At 53.3% G+C, this 24286-nt stretch overlaps 1 protein-coding gene across 8 annotated transcripts in view; it reads left to right on the plus strand.

The window, feature by feature from the left end:
* Scube1 (signal peptide, CUB domain and EGF like domain containing 1) overlaps positions 1 to 24286 on the plus strand; it is a 118048-nt gene that overhangs the window by 67906 nt on the left and 25856 nt on the right. For 3 of the 8 annotated variants that reach the window (XM_050129734.1, XM_050129709.1, XM_050129728.1), the window contains 5 exons: positions 1677 to 1793; positions 4184 to 4273; positions 15134 to 15250; positions 18979 to 19101; positions 23619 to 23735. In XM_050129734.1, coding sequence (XP_049985691.1) covers positions 1677 to 1793; positions 4184 to 4273; positions 15134 to 15250; positions 18979 to 19101; positions 23619 to 23735 — 564 coding nt within the window. The remainder of the gene's footprint in view (positions 1 to 1676; positions 1794 to 4183; positions 4274 to 15133; positions 15251 to 18978; positions 19102 to 23618; positions 23736 to 24286) is intronic. The other 5 variants (XM_050129719.1, XM_050129743.1, XM_050129735.1 and 2 more) reach the window with 2 other exon arrangements.

Here is a 24286-nt window from a genome sequence, read left to right on the forward strand (position 1 = left end):
ATGGACCCCCAAAACTCACTTGTATTCAAGAACCTTGGATGCTAGAGTTGATCAGGAGCCCAGGCTAGCCCAGCAACCTCTAGACTGGTGGGGAGAGGCTGCAGGGCTCCACACCCCAATCCCTTGTCCCATCAGAATCTAGAGCCCTTTCCAGGAGTGAGGATATTCCTTTATCCATCTTGTCTTCCCAAAGCCCAGCATGCAGAGAATAGGAAGAACTCTTGCTGCCTTTTCCCAAAATTCCCTGTGCCCACTCTGAAAAGGAGTCTCCATAACCCAAAAAAAAAAAAAAAAAAAAAAAAAACTGCCCAGTTGGGGATTGACCCATCCATCCCCTGGGACCTATGCAGACCCCGATCCTGAGCCCTGGGCTTCTATCCCCAAGAAGGAACACTGCACTGGGGAACACCAACTTTCTGCCTATCACCACCATCCCTAAGTGTGGAAAGGACAGACTTCATGGATGAGAGCCTGTGGCCATCCAGCTTCCCTGGAAGTTGGGTCACGAAGAGGGCGCTGCTGAGAAGCCCTGGCTGCTGAAGGCAGTATGTGAGATGCCAGATAAATACCTGCCCCTTCCAGCCACTCTCATCCTATACTCTCCTCCAGTGATTTCCCTCCCTTGCCAGCCATCTGAACAGATCTGCTTAGTAGGGCATGATTAATTCAAACTCTCGGATCTAGAATTCGGTGTTCCTCGAACCAGGTCTGGACTCAGAACGACTTTCATAAGTCAGTAATGTGTGCAGGTAGAGTATGGACAACCAATCAAGGTCTCCATGAAGACATGCTGTCCAGGCACTCAGGTGACGTCTCTTGGCCACCAGCTCATGGCGTGATAAAGTGGAGTCTCCAAGGGCCCCTCCGAGAAAGCTGGCTCAGATCCTCATCGTCTCTGGCAGTCTCCTCCCCCTATACAGTGGCAGTGGACCATCTTTATGTAAATAAACCTGAACATCATTTGCCTGCTTTAGACTGCCTTCCCCTTGCTCAGTCCCTTTTCCATGGGTGCAGGTTGCTGCTGCTTCTATGGAGGAGCATCTGGGCTTGAAGGGCCCTAGATCCTCCAGCCATAGACAGCACCAATCACACAGCGTAGGTTTTTCTCAGCATACAAGTGACATTAACTTGCTTAAGCTCTGTCTATCTGGGGATTGCTGGTCTCCACAGTGCTGTGAGGGAACAGAGCTGAGATTGCTCACATCTAGGACCCACAGAGTAGGATCTATGGGAACATCCCTCCACCTGTGCCGAGACACAGACGGGTGATCCAGCTGTGCAAGAGCTAAGACTATAAATGTCTCTTTGAACCGTGGCTGCTATCTCTCCCACAATGTCTTGGTGTGAACAGGCATGTGTCCCAGTGGGACTAATGGGGTTAAAGTGTCTTGCATGTGTGTCTAGCCTCTCCCTCACCCTCCACTCTCTTCATGCGTTAGCTGTGTGAATCTCCGAGTCTGCTCTTGGGCCCACCTCTTGAGACTGGCATTTCTATCTGGCACCCTGGAGGGGCTCAAGGGCAGAGATGCAAGTCTGCTTCCCTCAGTCCTCAAAGCACTGTCCCCTGGTCACCTCCCCCACCCGCCCCACCCCAAAAAATAACCAATTCCAGTAAACTAACCGTTTCTGTTGTTGTTCTGTTTATACACACGTGTGTACACTTTGGGACTAACTAGTAACCTGTAACTATGGAAACGGAGGCTGTCAACACAGCTGCGAGGACACAGACACAGGCCCCATGTGTGGCTGCCACCAGAAGTACGCCCTACATGCGGACGGTCGGACATGCATTGGTAAGTAGGTACTGTCACTGCCATACTGCCCCTGGAAGTACCCTGTGTGGTCCCCCTGTCTTGGGGGAACAGAAGGGAGAGAAGAAGAGGAGCCACCTACAAGGCCGATGGGGCTGGCAGGCATCCCAAGGGGAGCTTCTGTGAGAATTTGCCCTGGGTCCCTCAGTACCCAGTGGGGTTGCTTCTTGTCCTCAAACTCAACACAGGGGATTGTCTGCAGCAGTGTGTTTGAGCTTGGGGACATCGTCTGTCCCCCAAAGCCTGGTATTTTCTAATGTGAAAAACTCTTAGCAGCCTCGCTGAGTCTGTGTGAGCACTGTTCGCAGTCATGTAGAAACTGAGTGTCCTAGCACGTGGCTCACCGTGAGGGTGGAGGTGTGCACCCTGCGTGGGGCGTGCGTGCTTGGGACTGCTTCTCATTCTGGGATGGCGGGCTCTCCCTAGACTTCCTCACCCACCTAAGGTCCCTTCTCCCTCGGCAATGCTTCTGTCCCATCACCTGCTTGCTCCATGGAACCATGATTGGAACTCAGCCACCTCCTCCTTCCGGGCCCACGTTCCCAAGGGCAGCTTGAACATTTGTAGTTATTTTATGCAATAATTACTAATATTTTTTTTCTTCTGCTCAAAAACAACAGCAAGATTTTTTTTTAAACTAAGAAAAAGGAATTTCAGAGTTTGGGGCCAAGGGTCTACTTGCTAGGACCCAAAATGAGTTGGTGGGATCACACTCGATATTTCTTTGAAAAGGTCCCATTTCTTATGATCAACTTAGAGGGGGATTCAGAGGGGCTTTTGAGTGACAGAAAGGTGTTGGGTGAAGCCATGTACGCACACGCGTCCCAAAGCTGCTCTCTTTCTCCATCCCCTGTCGCTGCTCCTTGGTGTCTTGGAAAGTTGGGTGCTAGGCCGCTCAGGGATCCCAGGCCATCCCCTGTGTAGTCGGGGCTGTCCTGCTGCCTGTGGTGGCTCTCCCCAGCTCTGTGTGGCCTCTTCTCTCGGACAGCCATTTTTTTATTTCATTTTACCTCATTCCCGCTGCTTCTCTTGTGATGGTCCCTGATTGCCTGTCTTGTCTGATAACTGACATTCGTTAATCATTTTTCAGAGCCAAAAGCCAAAACCAAACCAACCAATCACCAAAAAATAAATAAATTTTTTAAAAAAATTAAAAGCCAAACCAGGTCTCAGACCAGTGTCTCTATTGCAGCCTGATCCCATCTAGAACTTTCTGTCCTCTGACCTCTCTCCCTTCACTGTCCTGCCCAGAGCTCCTTCAAGCCACCCTGGCCTCCCCTCTGTCTTGTCTGTTCAAGTCTCCCATGTCCAGTCGAGCCTGCCCTGCAGCCGCTGGACGAGCACAGACAACAGCCGGGCATATGAACTCTAGCCCAGATCTAACCCTTATTGTCTGTGTCCTCCTCACTCCGTCCTTTCTCATCTTATTTTTATTTTTTAACGTCTGCTGCATGTGACAGTCCCTGCTTGGATCTCTTTCCCCGATCCCATATTTCCTGTTAGTCCCCTCTCGTTAGAAACTAGCCCCCTACCCAGCTCCAGCCACTGTGGCCTCAACTCCTAGCCAGGATGAGAAACCTCCCGTCCTGCTTTCCTTCCTGTTACCGGTCCCAGAAAAGCATCTTGGCACAGCTCCGTGCCCAGTGGCTGGAGGCTCCCCGGCTGGCCCGAGCCCTTTCCCTCCCGCACGCTCCCACAACAACTGACTCTTCTCTGCAGTCCCCTGTTGAGCACTTGAATGCTTAGCTCTGGTCCTCTAGACAAGCAGGCAACCAGTGCTGCCCAGATCCCCTGGATTTTCTGTCTGTCCAATGGGATCCAGTGTTCTCTGTGTATGTATGTGTACGTTTCTCTGTGAGTTTTTGTTCTTAATTTTGCATGAGTGGCAGCATCCTTGTAACAGGGCATCTGCCGTCCCAGGTATATCCATCACCAGACCTCGCAAACCTATCCCTTTGTCCTGTTGCTTTATCCTGCACCTGCTCAAGCCTCAGGGACCTGTAACCGCTTCTCTCTGTGAGCCCATGGCATGCTCTCCGCTTCTGCGTCCTCCACACAGGCTTCCTGCTGACCTCAGCCACATACCCTGCTTGGCTGCACACAGACCCCTGCATCCCCACTGTGTCCAGGTCGTGTTGTGGCCACCTTTCTTGTCTGCATGCCATCCCTCCCACCCTTGCTTCCTCTTTGCTTCGCCCTGAGCACACCCGCCTGAAAGTTCCTGGGATTAGCCCTTGGCGAGGGCACCGTGCTGGCCCGGCATGCTGTGTTGGCTTTGTGTGCGCCACGCCAAGAGGCTGACTGTCTTGGGCCGCGGGAAGTGGGCTCTCATTAACCACCGGCTCCGTGTTTGTCCCTTACTTGTGTTCTAGAGAAGGATGAGGCTGCAATTGAGCGCTCTCAGTTCAATGCCACGTCAGTAGCTGATGTGGACAAGCGGGTGAAACGGCGGCTCCTCATGGGTAACACTTTTCTTCCACTTCCTTTGTTCTCCTTGCCCTTTTGGGTGTGTGGGTGAGTGCGAATGAGTGCTGGCCTGGGGGGCGGTGCTGGTGCGCGGTCTTGTGTGTGTGTACATGCCAGCTTTGGGGAGTGATGTGTGAGGGTGTGGATGCCGGTGGGGAGGTATACCGCTGTGTGAGCCTGCATGTGTGCTAGCATGTGAGTGTGTGTGAGCATGAGGATGTACGTCCGTGCAGTATGGGGGCTCCGTGTGTTGTATGCGAATGTGGGGAGCTCTACTGCAGAAGGGAACTCATTATTTTCCTTTTTAAATTTTTTTTTGCCCTCCATCAAACACATTTATTTCTTTGTATATTATAGCAAAGAACCCAGTACCTATATATGGTACCCTGAGTGCAGGAGCCTCCTCCACTTACTCAGAAACCAACATGTACATTAGGCTCCCAGGGTCAGAATGCCACACAGACTCAGTGGCCATTGGGACTTCCGTGCAGCATGGCCCTCTGACCTTACTCTGGGAGTATTAGGGGAGGCCTGCTGGCAGGGCCGCTGCTAGACAAGCCCAAAGAGAAAGGGAAGGGAAGGAGGAGAGAGGGACCACTCTGACAACAGAGTATAGATAAGACAGGGCTCTGCCTCTGCATCCCCTCCTTTTCCTGCCCATCAGTGGGGCCCCCAGTTCTGGGTTGCTAGCCTGTAGCCTGTACCAGCTGACGGCCCCTTCTGAGCACAGCTACAGCCACCAGGGTTGTCACAAGCTGCTCAGAGGCACTGCCAGGCTCATCTAAGCCTTGGTAAGCGTACGATTGTGTAGAAGAGTCCCTAGTTCTCGGAGGGGTACGCTGAGACTCCCTCATTACCCTGCATTGCTGAGCACCGTGAAGGATCATGGCCGGGGGGCGGGGTCCTGGAGGTTGGAGCCTGACGGTCTGGGGAAGTCTTCTTATGTGGAGGCCCCGACTGGAAAGAACATGAATTCCCAGGAATTCTCTCCGAAATAGGCCCCTGTGAAGGGAGTTAGGGTACCCTAGGACTCTAGCCCCCTTGCTGGTCACCAACCCCCAGTGAGGCAGGACAGCTCCCAGGTGATGTTAATAGATGCAAGACCTGGAGAAGAGCAGAGGTGACCGTCCCTGTTTTGTTTCATGCTTGTCAGGGCACACTTGGACATCAGAGCCAGGCCATGTGTGGAAGGCCAGATAGTCAGGCAGGGGAAGAAGAATCGAGTCAAATGTTAGCCTCAGAGAGAATGTGCCAGCATACTGTCCTGGGAGAGTCTAAATCTGGAGGTGGCTTGGTCCCTCTAGGGTCCCAAGATGAGAGGGAGGGAGGGAGGACAGGACAAAGGACAGCATCTGGCAATAGAAGAGGAGTATTAGGGACAGGAAATTTCATGACAGGCCAGATCTTGGGCCACGTGGCTGCTTAGATTGTGCCTCTGACCCCAGACCCGACTAGCTCTCCTTCAGAGGACCAAGGTGAGGAGGTGATATGAGAGAAGATGGGGCCAAGGCCCTGAGTATTCAGAGTTCACTGGAGCCAAGGGCACCCATCCTGTTGTCACATAGCTGTCAAGATGACCCCACAGGTTTCTTCAAGCCCTGAAGCCATTGTGGATGGGGCTTATTTGGGGAGTGAGAAAGCTGGAAGCAGGGGGTGTACCCCTCAGGAAGCAATGGTGAGGGAGTGGCTCTCCCCACCCCACACTTCCTACCTTGCCTCCCTTTGGTTTTCTGTGCTCTGTACACATCTGGAGCAGGCTGATTCTCAGGCCAGGAGAACCTCCTTTTCCCTGTGGGTGCCCAGCACCATAAATCCCTCTGGCAGTGGCTTCTCATCATGAGCTCCACAATGGAGGTGCAGGCTTGAGACCACACTTCTGACTATCTGTTAGAACTAGGAACTCTCCAAGAGAGATTCCGTGCCCTGACCATAGAGTCCACATCCCTTAGATGCCTCCAAGTCCACTATCAACCTCACAGTTGTGAGCCAGAGCCAGGGAACACACAAAAGTCCAGCGGACACAACACAGAGAGAGACTTAAAGCCCCTGGCACTTGTCAGTCTCCAATCCTCTCAGCTCCTTCTGGGGACCTACCTACTCTTTGCCTGATCTGTGTGATTTTTGACTACAAGGGTCCCAGTTTAGAGCCTAGAAGTGAGCCAGTCTTGACTCAAGCCTGCAGCATCATTAATGAAAAGGTGTTGGTAGCTTCTCAGGCTCAGAACCCCACTTCTGGGAGCACCAGGCAGGGCAGGGATGGTCAGCTGACCCTGGTGAAAAGCATGTAGTCGAGGGAGGCCACAATGCTCATTTAGGACAGAAGTGACTCTGTTCCTGGTGGGACAGCAGGGTGCTACCCCATTGGTTGAGGGAGAGGAGGAAGCCATCTTTATCCTTCAGGAGGGAGTGGAGAGAGATCCTTCAAGAGACCCAAGAGGAACTAGATTCCATTCAGACCAGTCTAAGGAGGCCTCCCAGCACAGGGCCTTTAACACGGTCCTGTCAGCCAAGGCCTTCTTGCCACATGGGTTCTAAGTTATAATAGGTGATCCAGCCAAAGCTGAGAGGACCCTCTGTTAAGACAGAGTCCACAGCGATTCTCTCATTGATCCAGCCCAGGGCCTTCCCCATGTCCTCATTCACACCCCTACTCTGCCCCAACTATGTGTCCCTTCTCTACTTAACTGCCCACAGAACTCTATAAACCGGACACCATTGAAAAGGATCGGGTGACCAAGCTCCACCCAGCCACCGAACGGAGCCCACACGTGGCTGGTCATTTGGGTCCCTCTCTAAGGCCTGAGTCCCTCCTTTATTTGGTCATACATACATCTGGCTCTGATAGGAATTAAGTGAATGGCTGTTAAAACAGAGTGGGCAAAGGTGCAGGGTCCTGGCAGGGTTTACCAATGGAAAAAGAAGAAACTGGAGCTTGTAATGTAGGAGCCACACAAAGCCACAGAAGTAGCACTTTTGGACTTGGTGACCAAGCCTGACTGGAGGACCCTTGGCTGTCTAACAGCATGCTGAGGGATAGCATCGCTGAGGAGTGAGCCTCACGGAGAAGAAGGCAACTCTGCCTTAGGTCCTCTTCTCCCATGTCCCACGACACTCAGATGCTCCTAGGCCTCAACCCTTCCAGGGATTTTTTTCTGTCCTGGGCCTATGCCCGCTTCTCATTGCCCTGCCACAGTTCTCTCCCTAGAGGCTCAGCCTCCTCCTCCCTGACTCTCATCCCACTGGTGCTTAGCTGTAGGCACAACCATCTTTTCTGGCACGAACCGTACCTCTTTCCTCAGCTCCTTGCCCCCTCAGAATCTGACCTGTGTGCCCCCCAAACCTTCTGAAATATGACCTCAGAGCCCTCTGCCATTAACCACATTGCCCATCTCGGACTCCTGATGTACTCTCTGTATATCTGCATGCCACAAATGGAAGGTTCCAGAAAAAGAGGCACAGCCCTCCTTCACCCCAATCTAGTGAGCCTGAATGTAGAAACAGAAAACCCATGAGGCTCTTTCCTCCCAGCCTACCTAGAAGCTGTCGTCTCCCTATGGGAAGGGCGTGGCCTGTGTCTCTAGCTACAGCTCCCCTTCTGCTTTTAGCCAAGAGCTCAGGAATGGAGTGTGCAGGCCAGAGCGGGCAGGCAGTTTCTCAAGTTTTTCTCAAGCAGGGTTCTGAGACTGACGTGGGCAAAGTCACAAGGGTGAGGGCAGGGAAGGGCTTCATGTTGCGTCTCCAAGATGGAGCTTGTTGCTAAGGCCGTGTGTCTATTTTTACAGCATGGAGTCCCGTGGTTAGACAGAAGTCCAGCCACACAGCAGGGGTCCTCATTCAAATTCATTCTGGCCCAACTTCTACAGTCTGCTATGGCTGCCATCTTGGTTCCCCAGGCACCCGCCAGGGCCACCTCACATCCCTGAGCTTCACTTTCCCTTGTGACTGGGCTGGGGTGAGGGCTGTGTCCCCCAGAGGAACTTGGAGGAGCTTGAAGAAGCCCTGTGGCCCTGTGTGTAGCCCAGAGCAAATACTCAGTTACAGGCCTTTCTGTCTTCTCAGTGTTTCCCCTTGGTCAGGTCTGCGGAATGCCAGTGGGGAATCAAACCTGAGGTAGACACAGTGGTGAGGAGAAAGACCCAGGGCCTTGCCTGGCCTTGGTCAGCTCTTACTGCTAGGCTGGTGGAACTAACCTGAGGAAGCATGGGGTTACCAAAGATCAGCCAGGAACCCAATCTGAACCCTTCCAGGAAGGCGATCACCCAAGGGGCTCATAGGCTGGGAGAGCGAGCATAAGCTGCCTTGCGTAGAGGTTTGCGTGTCTGACACCACAGATCAGCTTTAGCCCAGGGATCGTTTTCCCGGAGCAACCACTAACAACTAAACCAGGGCTTTGCCTCTGTGGAGCAGCCTCTTGGCTAACCACAGGTGTCCAGTGGCACACACAGTTCCTCTACTCAGGCACTGTGGCCTGTCCACTTGTGCATGCTCAGACAAGGGCACACTCACAGAACCGCTGGGTCACACCCAGCCAGAGGACAGCCCCGTATAGACAAAGGGCTCGCACCCAGATACTCACCAACTGTATAACCTGGAAGAGCAGATCCAGATGTTCACCAGCTGTGTGACCTGCCTGGGTTCTTCCCTGAGCCGTGCATATGAACAGACACGTTATTGCCCCTCCCCCACCTTCCCTTCCGGGGGCGCTGACTGGGGGACTCTAGAGAAAGGCTTCCTGGGAGCATCCTCTGTCTCCCCCAGAACCTGAACCTCACAGCTAGGGAAAGAGAGCAGGAAGACAGGGACAGGCTTGCACCCTGAGGTCACTGTTCCTGCCTCCTGACCTTAGGAAAAGCGTACATTGTCCTTCCTTATAGATAAGGAGTCTGTCTTCCTGTGGGTTGCAGTCTGTCAGGTCCTGAGTTGTCCTCTGACTCCTTCCAGTTCTTTCTGCAGACCTGTAGGGCCCCTATCCCCAAGGTGGGTTCTGCTTCCCCAACAACCATGAAAGCATCCTAACCCTTTCAGGTGCATGCTGCTCTTCCCTGGCATTCCCACAATCCCTAGAGTCAAGAGCCCTCGGGACTCCAGAATACAGTCCCTCTAATAGAAGTTTGTCTCATTAAGGTCTGAAGGATGGGACCTACACAGCCAGGCCACCATCAGCAAGAGCCTCAATGGCCCTCACCACCACCAGGCTGTGTTAGGAAGAGAGTCCAGGGAGCACCTTGACTGCCTCTGAGATCTGCTGGACCCTTGAGCAATATGGCTGCAGGGGCCTGCTGGCCTCAGTCCTGAGCAGTACCGGTGCTAAATGGGCAGTCTTCTCTCCTGCTTCCCCTGGGGACCTAGTCCTAGCCTTTCCAAACTCCCCGTTTCATTGCACGGAGTCTTTCCCCGTGCCTTGCCCCACCCCATGCATTCACTGTGCTGCTCCCTGCTAAGTGACAGGACGGCTTGCGAGACCTTCTTCATTAAGCCCAGCACAGTGACAGATCCAAAGCTGCCCACATGATACCAATGACAGCTGAACTGGAGCTGTCCCAAGTGGAGACAGAAGAGAAGAGACCAGAGTGATAGGAGCTGAGGAGGGGAGGGTCAGAGGTCAGTCAGTAGGTAGATGGAGAGGGTCAATGGCTGACTCCTTCATAGCTGCTCCAGCCAGTTCTAGAGGCCGAAAGGCAGATGGGCCCACCCTGACTGAGGCCTATACAGATGCCACCAGGGCTTGGGGCAGCTCCCTACCAGGGCCATGTCTTCAAGGGACAAGGCAGATGCTAAGTTTGGGGCCCTCAGTGAGGCCACGCACATACAAATGGGAACAGCATTCTAGAGAGAGGAGTCAGGTCTCTGCCGAAAAGCCCCCAGTTTGCAGGAGCAGAGTCTGGCATACCGGCCAGTGGGCTGTACCCAGCTCTTTTGTTAAGCTGTCACAGTGCTCTGCCCAGCTGCCTCATCTTTGGGCCCAAACCCTGGGTCACTCCCATTACCCCAGCTTCATCCCTGCTCCCCTTTGCCAGGACTGACACAGGGTAGGTAGGATTCATTTCCCATGCTCTGTGTTACTCCTCCAAGTTCCTGCTTGCTAATCCCATCATTAACCAGGAGCCAACCCCACCATGCTGGGCCTGTGCTGATCACTGAGCAAAAGGGCTACCCAGGTATGGCTCTTCCTGGAGCCGTATGGTGGATGAGGGAACAGCCAAGCATACTGTCATCTTGATGGTCGGCTTCTGAAAATATGGGACTGTGGGCTTCTGAGTCCCAGTGACTTCACTGGCTTGGCCAAAGGGGCTACCCAGAGAAAATCAAGGTCTTAGCCCTGTGCCATCTCCCCTTGGAAGCAGCTGACTCCTGTGTAGGTCAGTTGTCTCTGTGGCTCCTCCCTCATAGCCAAAGAACTGTCTTTTTGGCCTCTACACTACCCACCAGATTGGGGTGTCTATGAGACCAGGGTTGGGTTCCAAGCACATCTGCCCAGCTTAGAGTCACTCAGAAAGGGTTATTTTTATTATTTATTTCTATTTTATGTGCATTGGTGTTTTGCTTACATGTATGTCTGTGTCAGGGTGCCGGATCCCCTGGAACCAGAGTCACAGACAGTTGTGAGCTGCCATCTAGGTGCTGGGAATTGAACCCAGGTTCTCTGGAAGAGCAGCCAGTGCTCTTAATGTCTGAGCTACCCCTCCGACCTCTCAGGAAAAGATTATTACATGATTCAGCCATGGACAGGGGACCCCAGACTCCACGTGCCGAGGGTCTGAAACTTGGCACCAAGAGTGAAGCGATCACAATTATAGACCGGCCTATCAAGCACTGGTGCCTCTGGCCCTTGTTTCTGGGCCATTCAAACACCACATGGTAAAGAGTCCGTCTCTGAGCAAATAAGGACCCAGTCTCTGTGTGCAAAGGGGCTCCCCACGCTTACACGGTCCATGGGCACATGGAACCAGTCTGACTGCCCAGCTCAAGCTGATCCTCACTTGGGTAAGACTGTTCTTCAGGGAACATGCTGACCAATGGTGGTGTCAGCCTGCAGAGCCTGCACAGGAGATGTTCCCAGACAGCAGGTCTTCTGCCTGTGCCTCCTCCTATCAGAATCATGGCACCATGGGCACAGACTTCCACCTGCCTCGGGCCATCACCCTGCTTCCTCACTGAGACACCCTGGGAACCCATCATCAAAGCCCCACTCCTGGACTAGTCATGTTCACTTGGCCTGATGTCTCATGCTGTGTGAGCATGCCAGCTCCTTTGGTGGTTATATGATCTGGAAATCCTAAATCATTTTTTAACACAGGACCCCTTATTATTTCTCACTGAGCCACAAGTGAGGCAGCCGTTCCCACCCGAACAAACTCCTTCTCGGAGCCTTAGTTCTGTCTGCAGAAGGGACGGGTTTGTTTTTGTTTGTTTGTTTGTTTGTTTGTTTGTTTGTTTGTTTTGAACTGTTGTGCGCTCTTCTGAGGGTAGTGGATGAGAGAGGGGGCCTCTGGAAGGTGGTTCTTTTACAGGAGAGATGGGAGAGCCCTGTAGTTCTCAGCTGGAGCCAGGGCACAGAGAGAGATGGAACTCACAGGATCACAAATGGACTTGGCCCTGACCCTTGAGAGAAGCCCTCTTTCCCTTAAACTCCAGCATCAGCCTCACAGTTCTGGTGGACAGACCCAGGCCTTCCCAGGCTGCCTTGTACACCATCCCCAGCTCAGGGACTGGGATGGGAACCCGAGAAGGCCACTAGGGTGGTGAGAAACAGGAGGAACCCAACCCCTGGAATAGCCTGCTACAGGCTCCAAACCCCATCTCCCACCCACTGTAGAAAGGAATGCTTTCCAAGTTTCTCTGAGACAGTAGTGGCCAACCATCAGATCTAGGCGGCCTCCATTCTCGGGGGGCAGAGGTAGGGTCCCCGGAGATGAGAGCTGTGCAGTCCTCCACTGCTGATGAAGCCGTCAGCAGTGCCCAGGGGCTTCTGGTTGGAAGTTTCTAGAGACAAGATGCTCAGTCTCACCCTGCCAGCCAGTGCCCCACCGGGGATCTTCTGGGTTCTGCACGTGTTACATTTTGTAATACCCCTCACCCAGAACAATATGGCTGAGGTGGAGATGGCAGAAGTGATTTCTTTGTCCAACAGGAGGGTAGAGGACCCATGGAGGCCAGGCTGGTCACCAAACTTCTCAGGGAATGGTCTCCTAAGAGCTACTTAGAGCAAGGTGGACTGTGACGTCATAGGACAGTGACAGCATGGCCACAGTAAAAAATAGAACCAGCAGTTGTGAACTATGAAGAAGCAGTTTGACCAGGTCCCAAGGGAGGTGGGGGAGAGGCTCAGACTCAATGGACGGAACAGAAAAGCATTCCTGGAGTAGGGAGCTCCCTGGCTAGGGGAAAACACAGACAGTTGGGAGTAGTTTCTAGCCACACGCGTGACTGCACAAGCCCCTGGAGCTGGTCTGGCAGAGGCAGGTTAAAGGGCATTAGGTAGAACCGTGTGCCCAGGGAGCTGTGTGTTCAGTTTAGTCCAGCCAAGCAGATTCCAGTCACCGCTGCCACTAGGTCTGCATCTGGGCCTAGGCTCTGAACCTCAGGATGTAAGGTTTAGCAACTGAGAAGGCAGAGATGTGAGACATGGGGTGGGGGGGGGGCTGGTCTCTGGTGATCATTGTAATGAGGTTCTGTGGACTCGGGGGCTGACCCCCAAGAACAGACACAGAGACCTTCCTGGTCACTGGGGACTCAGAGCCTGAAGCTGGTGCATCAGCCATTGGCTGGGACAAAGCAAGGAGGACTTTTAGCCTGGCATGGGAGAGAATGACTTGCAATGTGGGTGCAAGAATGGGCGACCACTATGCCAGAATCCAGCTCCCCATCTTAGCCTCAGTCTACCCAATGAGCAGATGGGGCCAGCAGGTCCCCAAGGCCTCCTTAGTAAAATTCTAAGTCCCGTCATAAGGAAAGGAGGAATCACAAACTGTTAGGCTTGGTTCCTAAGAACACAGTTCCTAATGCCTAAACCCCACCCCTACCATCAGAGAGGTCCAGGGCCCACCCAGCCCCAGCTGGTATCACTTGTCCCCCTCCCCCACAATCCCCAGTCACTGAGCTGTAATTACCCACACTTCAGAGACAGGTAGCCTTTCTGCCCCTCTCCAGAGGGCTGTCCCACATGAAAGGCTGGCAGGCTCTCAGCTGGGGTGGGTGGCAGGATTCCCCCTCTGGTTTAACCCCAGAAAAGGAAACATTAAGTGAGCACCCCCCTCCCAGGTCCACACCTGGGCCTCATGACTTTTAAGTGGAGAGCTCATTTGATCTCCACCTTAGCCCTGGGCGGGGGGAGCTCGTCTCCTCACTCCCCAGGTGTGGGACTGCCTTCTACCTCACCATCCTGCCCCAGTGAATGCATCTGTGTGGAGATGAGAGGGTACACAGAGGCTACAAACCAGTTAGAACCGGTCCGTGCTGGCATAGGGGCCCACCTGCCTAAGTGTGAGGAAGATTGGTCTTCTCTGTGCCTGGAATTCAGAGGCGTGCGTTGGAGAGAGGGCTAGGACCATGAAGGATAAGGAAATAAGTGGTGAACACCACAGAGAAACCCACTCACAGAAACTTCCCATTCCTGGCTGGAGGTGCTAGCCTGAATCTCAGAGAGGCCAGCCAAGAAGAGTGTTGGGTGGGAAGGACGTCTGCTTTTAGTGGCAACCACGGCTCCTCCAGGATGGCCGTGGCTAGTAGTAATGCTGGTCTTGAGAAAGAAGGAGCAGTCCTTGGGGACTGCCTGGCCTCTGCAGATAGTGACGCGCACCACTGCAACCTAGCAGACACAACGCAGTTGTGCTTGCATGCACACAAGGATATTAGGCTTCTGTCCCCTCCCGGCACCCCTACCCTCTCTGGGGCCAAGTTCAAAGGCAAGACACCATGGATCTGATGGAGTTAGCCGCGTGGTACCCGAGAGTCTCCCTTCATCCCTTCACTCAGGCTCCCTCCCAAAGTCTTTACAGAGAAGACCCAGGCCATTTTCAGAATTGAGTGAGAACCTTCCGAGGAAGCAGCTGTAGCCAGGCACCAGGCGGAGCGAGGTAGAGGCATGAGGGTAATGCGGGTCTTGGAGATGGGCGCTCAGTGGTGCTCTGCCGCCCCACAGTAAAGGTCAGAGAAGCCCACTCCCACGGGCGCTGTTTCCCGCAAAGCAAGCCTTCCAGGTGCTCATGAAGAAAACCAGGTGAGGTCTGGGAGAATGGTGGGCGAGCCACCACGTCCTGGAGAGCCAGCTCTGCCCGTCTCCTGCGGGCCTGCAGATGCTCACTCTCACCCCACAGCAGCTCCGGTGACCTCCATTATGCCCCCAGCCACTCTGGCCCCTTTGAATTTTGCAGAAGGAGGGAAAAAAGCACTAGGCAGGCTTCAAGCGGACGAAAACCAGACGCTTTGGCAAATGGTTCAGCGAGAACAGATGTGAGGCTGGGAAGGTCTCCGGCTTGATGGATGGCGTGCAGCCCTATGGCCAGGCCGGAAAGCCATTTCACACCAGGCTGGGCTCAGGAGCCCTCATGCCTTCTGACAGCCACCAAAAGGACTGGGCATCTGAACCCAAGCAGGGCAAAGATTTAGAACACCACACAGTAGTGGCTAGGCTGGTCTCAGCACCGTTCCTAAGAGCGAGCCCCCCACTGTGAGCAATCTTTACCCAAGAACAGCCCTAAGTTGTTTGCAGACATTTCTATGGGAACAATACTGGCTCAGGAAGTGTCCCAACAGATGAAACTTGAACCTAGATCCCTGCTCTCACTGATGGGAAAAGATGGTAGCTGGTTTCGGGGGAAACTGAGCAACTCTTGTCTCTCCCCTCCCCTCCCCAGAGACATGTGCAGTGAACAACGGAGGCTGTGACCGGACCTGCAAGGACACTGCCACCGGTGTGCGGTGCAGCTGCCCAGTCGGATTCACTCTGCAGCCGGATGGGAAGACATGCAAAGGTCAGCACGTGGGCTGTGTTGGTACTGCCCTGCCCGGCCCCAGAATGTCCATATGGTCCTACATCTGGGCCCTGTTAACCAGGCAGGAGGGCAGATGAATGAGGGCAGTTGGCAGCCACAGGGGTCGTTGTCAGAGATGGTAAGAAGAGTCCCCAGCAGGGACTCTTGTGTACTGTGGCACACCTGTAGTGTCCTGGGTCAGGAAGGTCCTGATACCATAGAATTTGCCTGTGACAGAAACCACAGAAGAACATTCTGGACCTTCAGCTGTAGGAATGGGGGTATGGTGTATGGCCGGACCCTTGGCCTTCAGTTGTATGGCCTTTAGTGTCCAGCTGGTAGGGACATCTTGGTACAGGGCATGCATCTTGGTGTGTCATTACCACAAATGTATAAGGGGACCTCAACCAAAAGCAAAGGGACTTTACTTGGCATAGAAATTGAGGAGTCTGGAGGTGAGATTGAAGATGGCTGAGGTGAAAGGTAAGCCTGCCTTGCAGCTACAGCTACGCAAGAGAGAAGGCGGGTGAAGCTTCCACTGTTTCCCTCAGAACCCACTGATGCCCCAATAAGCCAGCCATATGATTATGTACCCCAGGCTAGCAGAGGGTCGATCCAGGCTTTGCTGTACCCTCTGATGCATAGGCTGACCCTCGACATGAGGGCTATGTAGAGTCCGTTCCTGTGAGGAGCCCAGGGTGGTCAAGAACAGAGAAATAGAGACCAGCTGCTCACCTCTGGGAGTCAACTTATCTAGCCAGCAAGGGCCTGGGCCACATGCGGTCTGAGATGAGAGGCTGCTGCTCCACCCCATGCTAGTAGCCCACACCATGTTGTGCTGTGTACTCCATTTGCAGGAGATAGTTGTGAAGAAGACAACATAGCCTTAGGCCCATGGACTTGAGCTCCCAATTCTTGGCTTCCCATGGCTCCTTTTCAGATGTTTGGGCCCTTTAACCAGGCTGGCCTGTCTTTATCCCAGCCCTTTGACCAAACCTCCTCCATAATCATGAGTCACTCCTTGGGGCCCTCGCTCCCTCCTGACTTCTGGAGTGGGCCAATACACTCCTGTAACACACCACACACGGAGGTGCTCTGGCTCCTGCTGGGCTCAGGTGCTGGGAGGAGGGGTACAGGGGTACAGTCGGTCTCTACTGTAGAAACGCACCAGCATCTTGCCCATAAATGAAGTCCTTACGAGCTGCAGGAGGGAGGGGAGGGGAGGGAACAGTGGCCTTCACCAGCATATGGGGCTGACTGGCCCCAGTCGAGGTTAGGTAGGGTGGGCATAGGTCCAGGTTGTCATTTTGAGATAGTTCCATGGCACTGCCTGGCCTCTGGGTAGAATCTAGAGGATCATCAAGGCTTCTGGTGACTTTGCTTGGGCCAGGTGGCCACGGCAGGGGGGAAGCAGAGTTGAGCTTCCCCTAGGGATGCTACTAGCCTTGAAGGGGGGGGGGGGGGATTCGTGTATAAGTGTCTAACGTGGCCATCATGACATCTGCAAGTCCCAGAAGCCAGGTGTCAACCACAGACCCCAGGGACGGGGTTTGTGGAGTTCTTGACAGTGGGCTAGGGAGTTCCCAGCAGGACTCAGGGACCTGAACAGCACAAGCCAAGAGGGGATTCCTAGTGAACCTGAGGGCCTGCCCTGGGGTTCTAGTTCACTAGTCAGGTGCACACTCTGATCTTGGCGAGGGTCCCGGGGACGATATCAAAGGGATAACTTCAAAGGTTCGGTGTTTTCTGAAATCCCAGAAGTCATCATCAGGCAAGACAGGTGGCTACAGGGGGGCGGTGACAGTTGGGAAACCCAGAGCAGAGAGCCCTGGGCCAGCTAGGGGTAGCAGAGCAGGTGGAAGCAGGTGAGAGGGTGAAGCATTTGCCTAAGCCTGGCATTTGCTATCAGATGGCATCATTGCTTCTGATACTGAAACCCCTCTTCCACCATCTCCCAGAACAGCCTGGGAGAGCCCCCACCCACTGCCTGTTCTTTCTGCTCCTCCCCCATGCCCTGGGCCAAGAAGGCCACCTGCCAGGACTTTCATCAAAGTGGGAAAGAAGGTATCCTCACCTGACTTGCAAGCCAGCCCAGACCAGCACATGGCTTCCCTCTGCACCCACCTGAAAACCCTCACTCATAGGCCTCATGGGTGGCCAGGTGGTGCCCATGGACTAGTAGAAGAGGGGGGTTTGATGTGTTCATTCCTGTAGCTTACCCCCACAAGGACTCCCCTATACACATCAACCTGGGCCTAGAGCCTCTGCCCTCAGCTCCCCCTACTGTCTTGGACTATTCACGACCACACATTCATCTCTTCACTTTGTAAACATTCTCAGGAAGTGCCCGGCCCTGGGGGCTTACCTCTGCTGTCCTCAGGCTCTTTCATGTCCCCAAGAACAGGATCCACGACAGGCCAGCTTCTCTAGGAGTGTGGTGGGCAGAGCCTTGCAGAGGCTCAGCAGGGAGAGGTGGGCAGCTGAGGCCAGCTCCAGCTGCAGAGGGAAGAGCTGTAGGAATCCAGGCCTTTATCCTGAGAAGCCCGAGGCCTCGGCACACTTGACAGACATCCCGTGGAAGGTGGTACTAGCTGCCATGGCAGGGAGGGGGACACGGTGAAAGGGAGAGGTGAGAGAAAAAGAAGTTGCACGCTGGGCACTCATTGGAGGTTGAGGGCCATGTGAGGCCAACAGCCTCCTCCTAGATCCTGTACTGGAGAGACCACCTTTCCCACCACCTCCATGGAGCTGGCTACACCAGCCTGAACCCTTTCTCATTCCGACCGTGTGGCAGCCCCTTCACTGACAGACTCAGGTGAGGAAGGGACAATAGGGAAGTTCCAAAGGCCTGAGACACTCTTTGTGGGAGGGTCAAGAGTTCAACTCTGGGTAGCACCAGGGTTCAGGTGAGCAGGAGATGAATGGAGGGGCTCCCAGAAGTGGACAGACATTCTTGAAGTGTCAGCCAGAAGCCCCACACTCTGAAGGAGAAAGTTCCCTATCGCTGGAAAAATATGAACCGAGGCCAACTGGCAAGCTTGCTCATGAGAGGCATGGGGTGAGGGGCATCATAAGTGGCATGAGTGGGCTCAGTGATCTGTCTAGTACAGTCACTACTCACTAACCGCTGAAACAAAAAACAGGTCAAGCTAACAGACAGGGAAGTGGGGTAGGGTCAGACCTCACTCACCGGAGGAAGCCTCACCACCCAGGCACTTCCTCTGCCACACAGACTCCTTGGTAGGCAGCAAGCAGTGACAGTGGCTTCTCAAGCGTACTGACAACCACTAAGCCCCAGCACCTTGGAGATGTGATTTTGTGTCATCCTCATGGTGTCTGTCCTATATCGTGGGACCCCTTTTATCGTCATCCTGGGATGGGGGGCGGGCAGCTTGCTCCATGTCACCTGAGGCAGCATTGCTTCAGCCCCACTCCTTCCAGAATGTTTGGGTAAAGGGACATGGGAAGTGTCACTGTCTCTGTTGATCCCTGAACCCTAAAACGAGGTGCCAGGGTTACCAATCACAGGGGAAGCCAGGGACCTTGGGGAACCAGGGTTTAGTGATTTACCCAGGTTCTTCACACCTGTACCCAACTGGGGGCCAGAGGCCAGCCCTAGGCAATGAGCAGCAGGTGGGTCAAGGCCAAGAAGGCAGGATGGCACCACCCCTTCCCCAGGCCATCTCCACCACGGCACCTGAGCCTGCTCCCCTCCCCAACTTCTTCAGACATCAACGAGTGCTTGATGAACAACGGAGGCTGCGACCACTTCTGCCGAAACACCGTGGGCAGCTTTGAATGCGGCTGCCAGAAGGGCCACAAGCTGCTCACAGACGAGCGGACGTGCCAAGGTGAGCACCCACAGGCCCCAAGTGCCACTCACAGTCAGCCCTCATGGTCAATGCCCCTGCCTTCCAGATTCTTTCAGACTCCCACAAGAGAAAAGCACTCAAACTGGTTAGCTCAGGATACAGAATTCTCCAGAACTTGGTGCCTGTTCTTGCCTACCTGTCCGTCATGACCTAGAGACTTGCAATCTAACCGTGCCTCCTAGCCCCGACTTAGAGCCCTGCAATCTAACCGTGCCTCCAAGGCCCTTTATAGATGAGAAGAGCCGGGCATGGTGGTGCATGCCCCAGTTCCAGCTGGGACATGAATGTGGGAATGAGTCTAGCCTGGGCTACACAGTGAGACCTAATCTAAAATTTATTTATGGGAAACTAAGACCTAGAGAGAGATCCACCCATTCTCCCCTCCCATCCATGCCTTCCTCCTGCTGGCAGCCCTGTTCTAAAGGCACAATACTGCCTTCTAGTGGAAGGCATCATACATCACAGATGTTTTCCCAGCAGAGGTTTGGCTTCTGCTGGGACAAGGATAACTGAGGATCTGACTGGACAGAGTAGTCAAGAGTCACAGGACAAGCCGAGAAACCCCTAGGATGCAGGCATCCCAGGAGAAGGGAAATCAGGGAGATTCCTGGGGAAATTACCGGTGACACACTGGACAACTCATTTCCCAAGACAAACAGGGAGTTGGTCTGTTAGGAGAGGGAACTTCGGTTCACGAGACCTTGCTGGGGCTGAGGAGGTCCACTGGAAAGGAGGCAGGTACCCCCGAGAACCAACTTGGGGAGAAAACACATGAAAAGCATCCGGGCCTCAGTTCTAACCTGACTATCCTAGAAGAGTCTGGCTATTTTGTTCCCACAAGACCCCTCTAATTGCAGAGCAGGCAGCTCTGTGGTTATTAAACTGGCAGCCTCTGCCTGTAAATACAGTTCAGTGTCACAGCAGTAAGGTCCCAGGTCCTGGTAAGAAGAGGGTGCCAAGAGGTACCCAGCACCAACCTGGCCTACTCACTGGGTCAAGGCCAGCCACAGCCTCCCCTAGCCAGGCCTTACTTCCCTGGATAAACATGCTGGCCCATCTTTTCTAGATGCAGGCTGATCAGGAGCCCCAAGGGTCCTCCACGGTCTGGCTTTGTTTCACCATCAGTTTACCAAGCTCTATGGAGAGCTAAGGGCAGTGGTTCTCGATGGTTGGGTCACAACCCCTTTTGGGGGTCAAACAACCCTTTCACGGGGGTCACATATCCAGATATCCTACACAGCAGATATTTAAATTGCAATTCATAACAGCAGCAAAATTACAGTTATGAAGTAGCAATGAAATAACTTCATGGTTGGGAGTCACCGCAACATGAGGAAATATATTAAAGGCTTGCAGCATTAGGAAGATTGGGAACCACTGGCCAAGAATCTTTGACCTTGAATCCTCAACCAGCCCTGAGAGAACAGGCCAGGTAGTAGGCACACTCAGGTTCCGCACCAAGGCCCTTGCTGGCGTACATCCCACCCAGCCCCATTTGTATCTACACCCCTTTTCCAGCTCATCCATCTGAAGGCTCCCCTGGTCAATCAAAGAAGAGTCCAAGCTTCTTAGGGACCCTAGCACCTTCCCACTGCCCTCTGACCCTCCCCGCCTTTGCCTGGAGCCTCCCTTCTCCTTTCCAAACAGGACCTATCCATAGCTCAGGAGGTCCTTCCAGGGAGATCTCACACCCTCATGTGAGCACCCAAAGAACATCATCTCCCTTGTATTAGGGTCTTATAAGCACATTTTAAATAAGTATGATATCACTAGAGTCAGAGCCGATGTATTCAGAGAACAAACTCTTAACTGCTGTGCCCATGGAGGGTCAGGTCAGGGTCACGTGCTCACAGGAGGCAGTCTGTCCTAAACATAAACTCTGAGGGAAATTTTTTTTTTTAAATTTTCGAGACAGGGTTTCTCCGTAGCTTTTGGTTCCTGTCCTGGAACTAGCTCTTGTAGACCAGGCTGGCCTCGAACTCACAGAGATCCGCCTGCCTCTGCCTCCCGAGTGCTGGGATTAAAGGCATGGGCCACCACCGCCCGGCTGAGGGAAATCTTATTATGCATACATTAGTTACTATTCTATTGCTATGAAGAGACACCATGGGCAAGGCAACTCTTATAGGAGAAACCATTTAATTGGGGGCTTGCTTACAGTTCCAGAGGCTTAGTCCATTATTGTCATGGTGGGGAGCATGGTGCTGGAGCAGTAGCTAAGAGCTACATCCCAGTCCCCAAGCAGAGAGTGAGGCTGGGCCTGGTGTGGGCTTTTGAAACCTCAAAGCCCACCCCCAGTGACTCACTTCCTCCACCAAGGCCACACCTCCTATTCCTCCGAATCCTTTCAAACAGTTCCACTCCCTGGTGACTCTGGGAGACATTCTTATTCAAACCACCACATTCTACTCCCTGGACCCCATAGGCTTGTAGCCACACCATAATGCAAAAATACATTTAGTTCATCTTCAAAAGTCCCCATAGTCTTTCACAACCTCAAGACTGCTTGAAAATCCAAAGTCCAACGTCTCTCCTGAGACTCCAGGCAATCTCTTAAGTGTAATCTGTAAAACCAAATTTAAAAAGTGGATCACAGCCGGGCGGTGATGGTGCACGCCTTTAATCCCAGCACTCGGGAGGCAGAGGCAGGCGGATCTCTGTGAGTTCGAGACCAGCCTGGTCTACAAGAGCTAGTTCCAGGACAGGCTCCAAAACCACAGAGAAACCCTGTCTCGGAAAAAAAAAAAAAAAAACCAAACAAACAAAAAGTGGATCACATACACCAGCAGGGAACATACATCGCCATTCCAAAACAGAGGAGAGGGAGCACAGTAAGGAAATACTGGACCAGCCGGGCAAACTCTAAGCTCTGCATCTCCGTGTCTGATGTCAAATTGCTCTTCAGATCTCCAACTCCATCCAGCTTTGTTGAATGCAGAACACTGGTCTTTCTTGGGCCAGTTCTGCTCCATTCCGAGCGCTCCTTGGCAGGTGTCCCATGGCTCTGGCATCTCCAACATCTTGGGGTCTCCAGGGCGATCCAGGTCTTCACACCTTCACACAATGGCCTCTGTGGGTCTCCATGCATGGACACCCCTGCCACATGCCTGGCCTCAGCACCTTTCCTTAGCCACCCCACCAGATTCCACAATCCCTTCATTGTATTTTTGACGCCAAAGTCAGAACCATGAATGATGCTGCCAAATTCTTGTTGTTGGGGCTGAAACTTGCCCCCCCATCAATAACATTTGTGTCGGCTTTTAGTTGTTGGTGGCTCCCTTCCCTGCCTGTACTTCCTTTACTTCCTTTTCACTGTTGGAATCTTAGCCGGGTTGGGTCTTGCGCTGAGGTCACCGCCCCCTTTATTCCATTTAGCACCAGCCTTTTCTTTAAACGTTTTATTCCCTTGAGTTCAGGCCTCGGCGCTCAGGCCACCTTTCCTGGTGCTGCTTTTCCTCTTACGCTGTGCGTCTTCTATTTCTCCCTGTCCAGCTTGTTCCTTTCCATTATAGGTCTGCACAGGGGTGCCTACAATGTGTCTGGGAGGCAGAGGCAGGAGAGCCAGGAATTCAAAGCCAGTTTGGGCTACGTACTGAGATCACATGCTCGCACCCCAGTCTCAAAAGAAAAACCAGAACAGGATGGGGAGGTGCCTCAGTATGAAGCTCTTTCTGAGCAAGCTTGAGGATCTCATACTCCCAGCAGCCATATAAACGCCAAGCACAGCAACACATGCCCGTGAACCCAGCATGGGGAGCAGGGTGAGGGACGAGGACTTGCAGGCCAGTCCGTCTAGCTGACAGGGAACTTCCCATTCAGTGAGAGACCCTGTCTCAATTAACAAATAAGTAAGACTGGATGGCTCAGTGACTAAGAGCATGAACTGCTCTCGCAAGGGACCTGGGTTCAGTTCCCAGCCCATATCAGAAGGCTTACAGTGGCCTGTAAGCTCTTTGGGCTCTGATGCCCTCTTCTGTCCTCCTTGGGCACTGCACTCACATAATTTAAGACATAAACATTTTTTTAAAAATAATTAAGATGGAGAGTAAATGAGGAAGATATTCACTATTGACCTCTGGCCTGCACATGTATGCACAGTAAACACATGGGCACACATACACGCACACATGTACATACACCACATATGCACATGCACGCCTGCAAGCACACACACACACACACACACTCTAAAGCAAACATAATCTTTCCTAACCACAAATTAATGAGATATTAACATAACAAAGGTCCATAATAATCCTCTCTACTCATGATATTTTGCCCCACCCACTTCCAGAACAGATGTGAGGGGATTCTGTCCCAGAAACAAGGCTAATAGAGGCAGGGTGGGAAAGTTGAGCAACAAGAAGCCTAATAGAATGTGGGAGGCTGTGCTGAGCCTGGGGTCCCAGGGACCCCATCCAGGGGGGTGTTCACTGGGAGACACACCGATCTAGTCACTTCATACTGACACCCGTGCTCTTTTCCTGTGGCCACAGACATCGACGAGTGTTCTTTTGAGCGGACCTGCGACCACATCTGCATCAATTCCCCTGGCAGCTTCCAGTGCCTGTGCCACCGTGGCTACATACTCTACGGGACAACCCACTGCGGAGGTCTGCAGCCCGCCCGCCAGGGCCACCTCCCCCTCGAGGCACGCACCTGGCCATATAGCCATCAACACTGCTCCCCACACCCCGACCCCCACCTTGACCCTGGTGGGCCTGGGAGGGACCTTGCAAGGCTGGGAACTTTGGGGACAGAGGGATCCTGCCAAGCACAGGACAGGATAAAGGACGGAAGATGGGGGAGGCAGGGCATGGGAGGTACCATGGGGTACCTTAGCCAGCTTGGAAATATAAGCCCAGAACCTCATTTCCTGGGGTGCCCCAGTCCAGATGGGAGTGACCGGTGCACAGAAAATTCCAGAAAGTGCACTCTAGAGGAAGGAAGGATGGTGAGGCAATGAGAATCCTAAAGGGGGAAAGTTTAGGTCAAGATGGGAACACCATCCAGTGAGGACAGCACGTTCAGAGTCACAGAGGGAGGAGTGTCCCGGAAATGAGCCCACAAGCAGCGGGAAACAGGGTAATATCCTCTAAGGAGATCCATGCCCAGGATGTACTGGGCTGCATGGCCTGGAGGGTGCTTAAGGGCACACACAAAA

Source organism: Alexandromys fortis, unplaced genomic scaffold (genome assembly GCF_014885135.2).
Source record: "Alexandromys fortis isolate MF-2015 unplaced genomic scaffold, M_Fortis_MF-2015_v1.1 scaffold_28, whole genome shotgun sequence".
Lineage (NCBI taxonomy): Eukaryota > Metazoa > Chordata > Mammalia > Rodentia > Cricetidae > Alexandromys > Alexandromys fortis.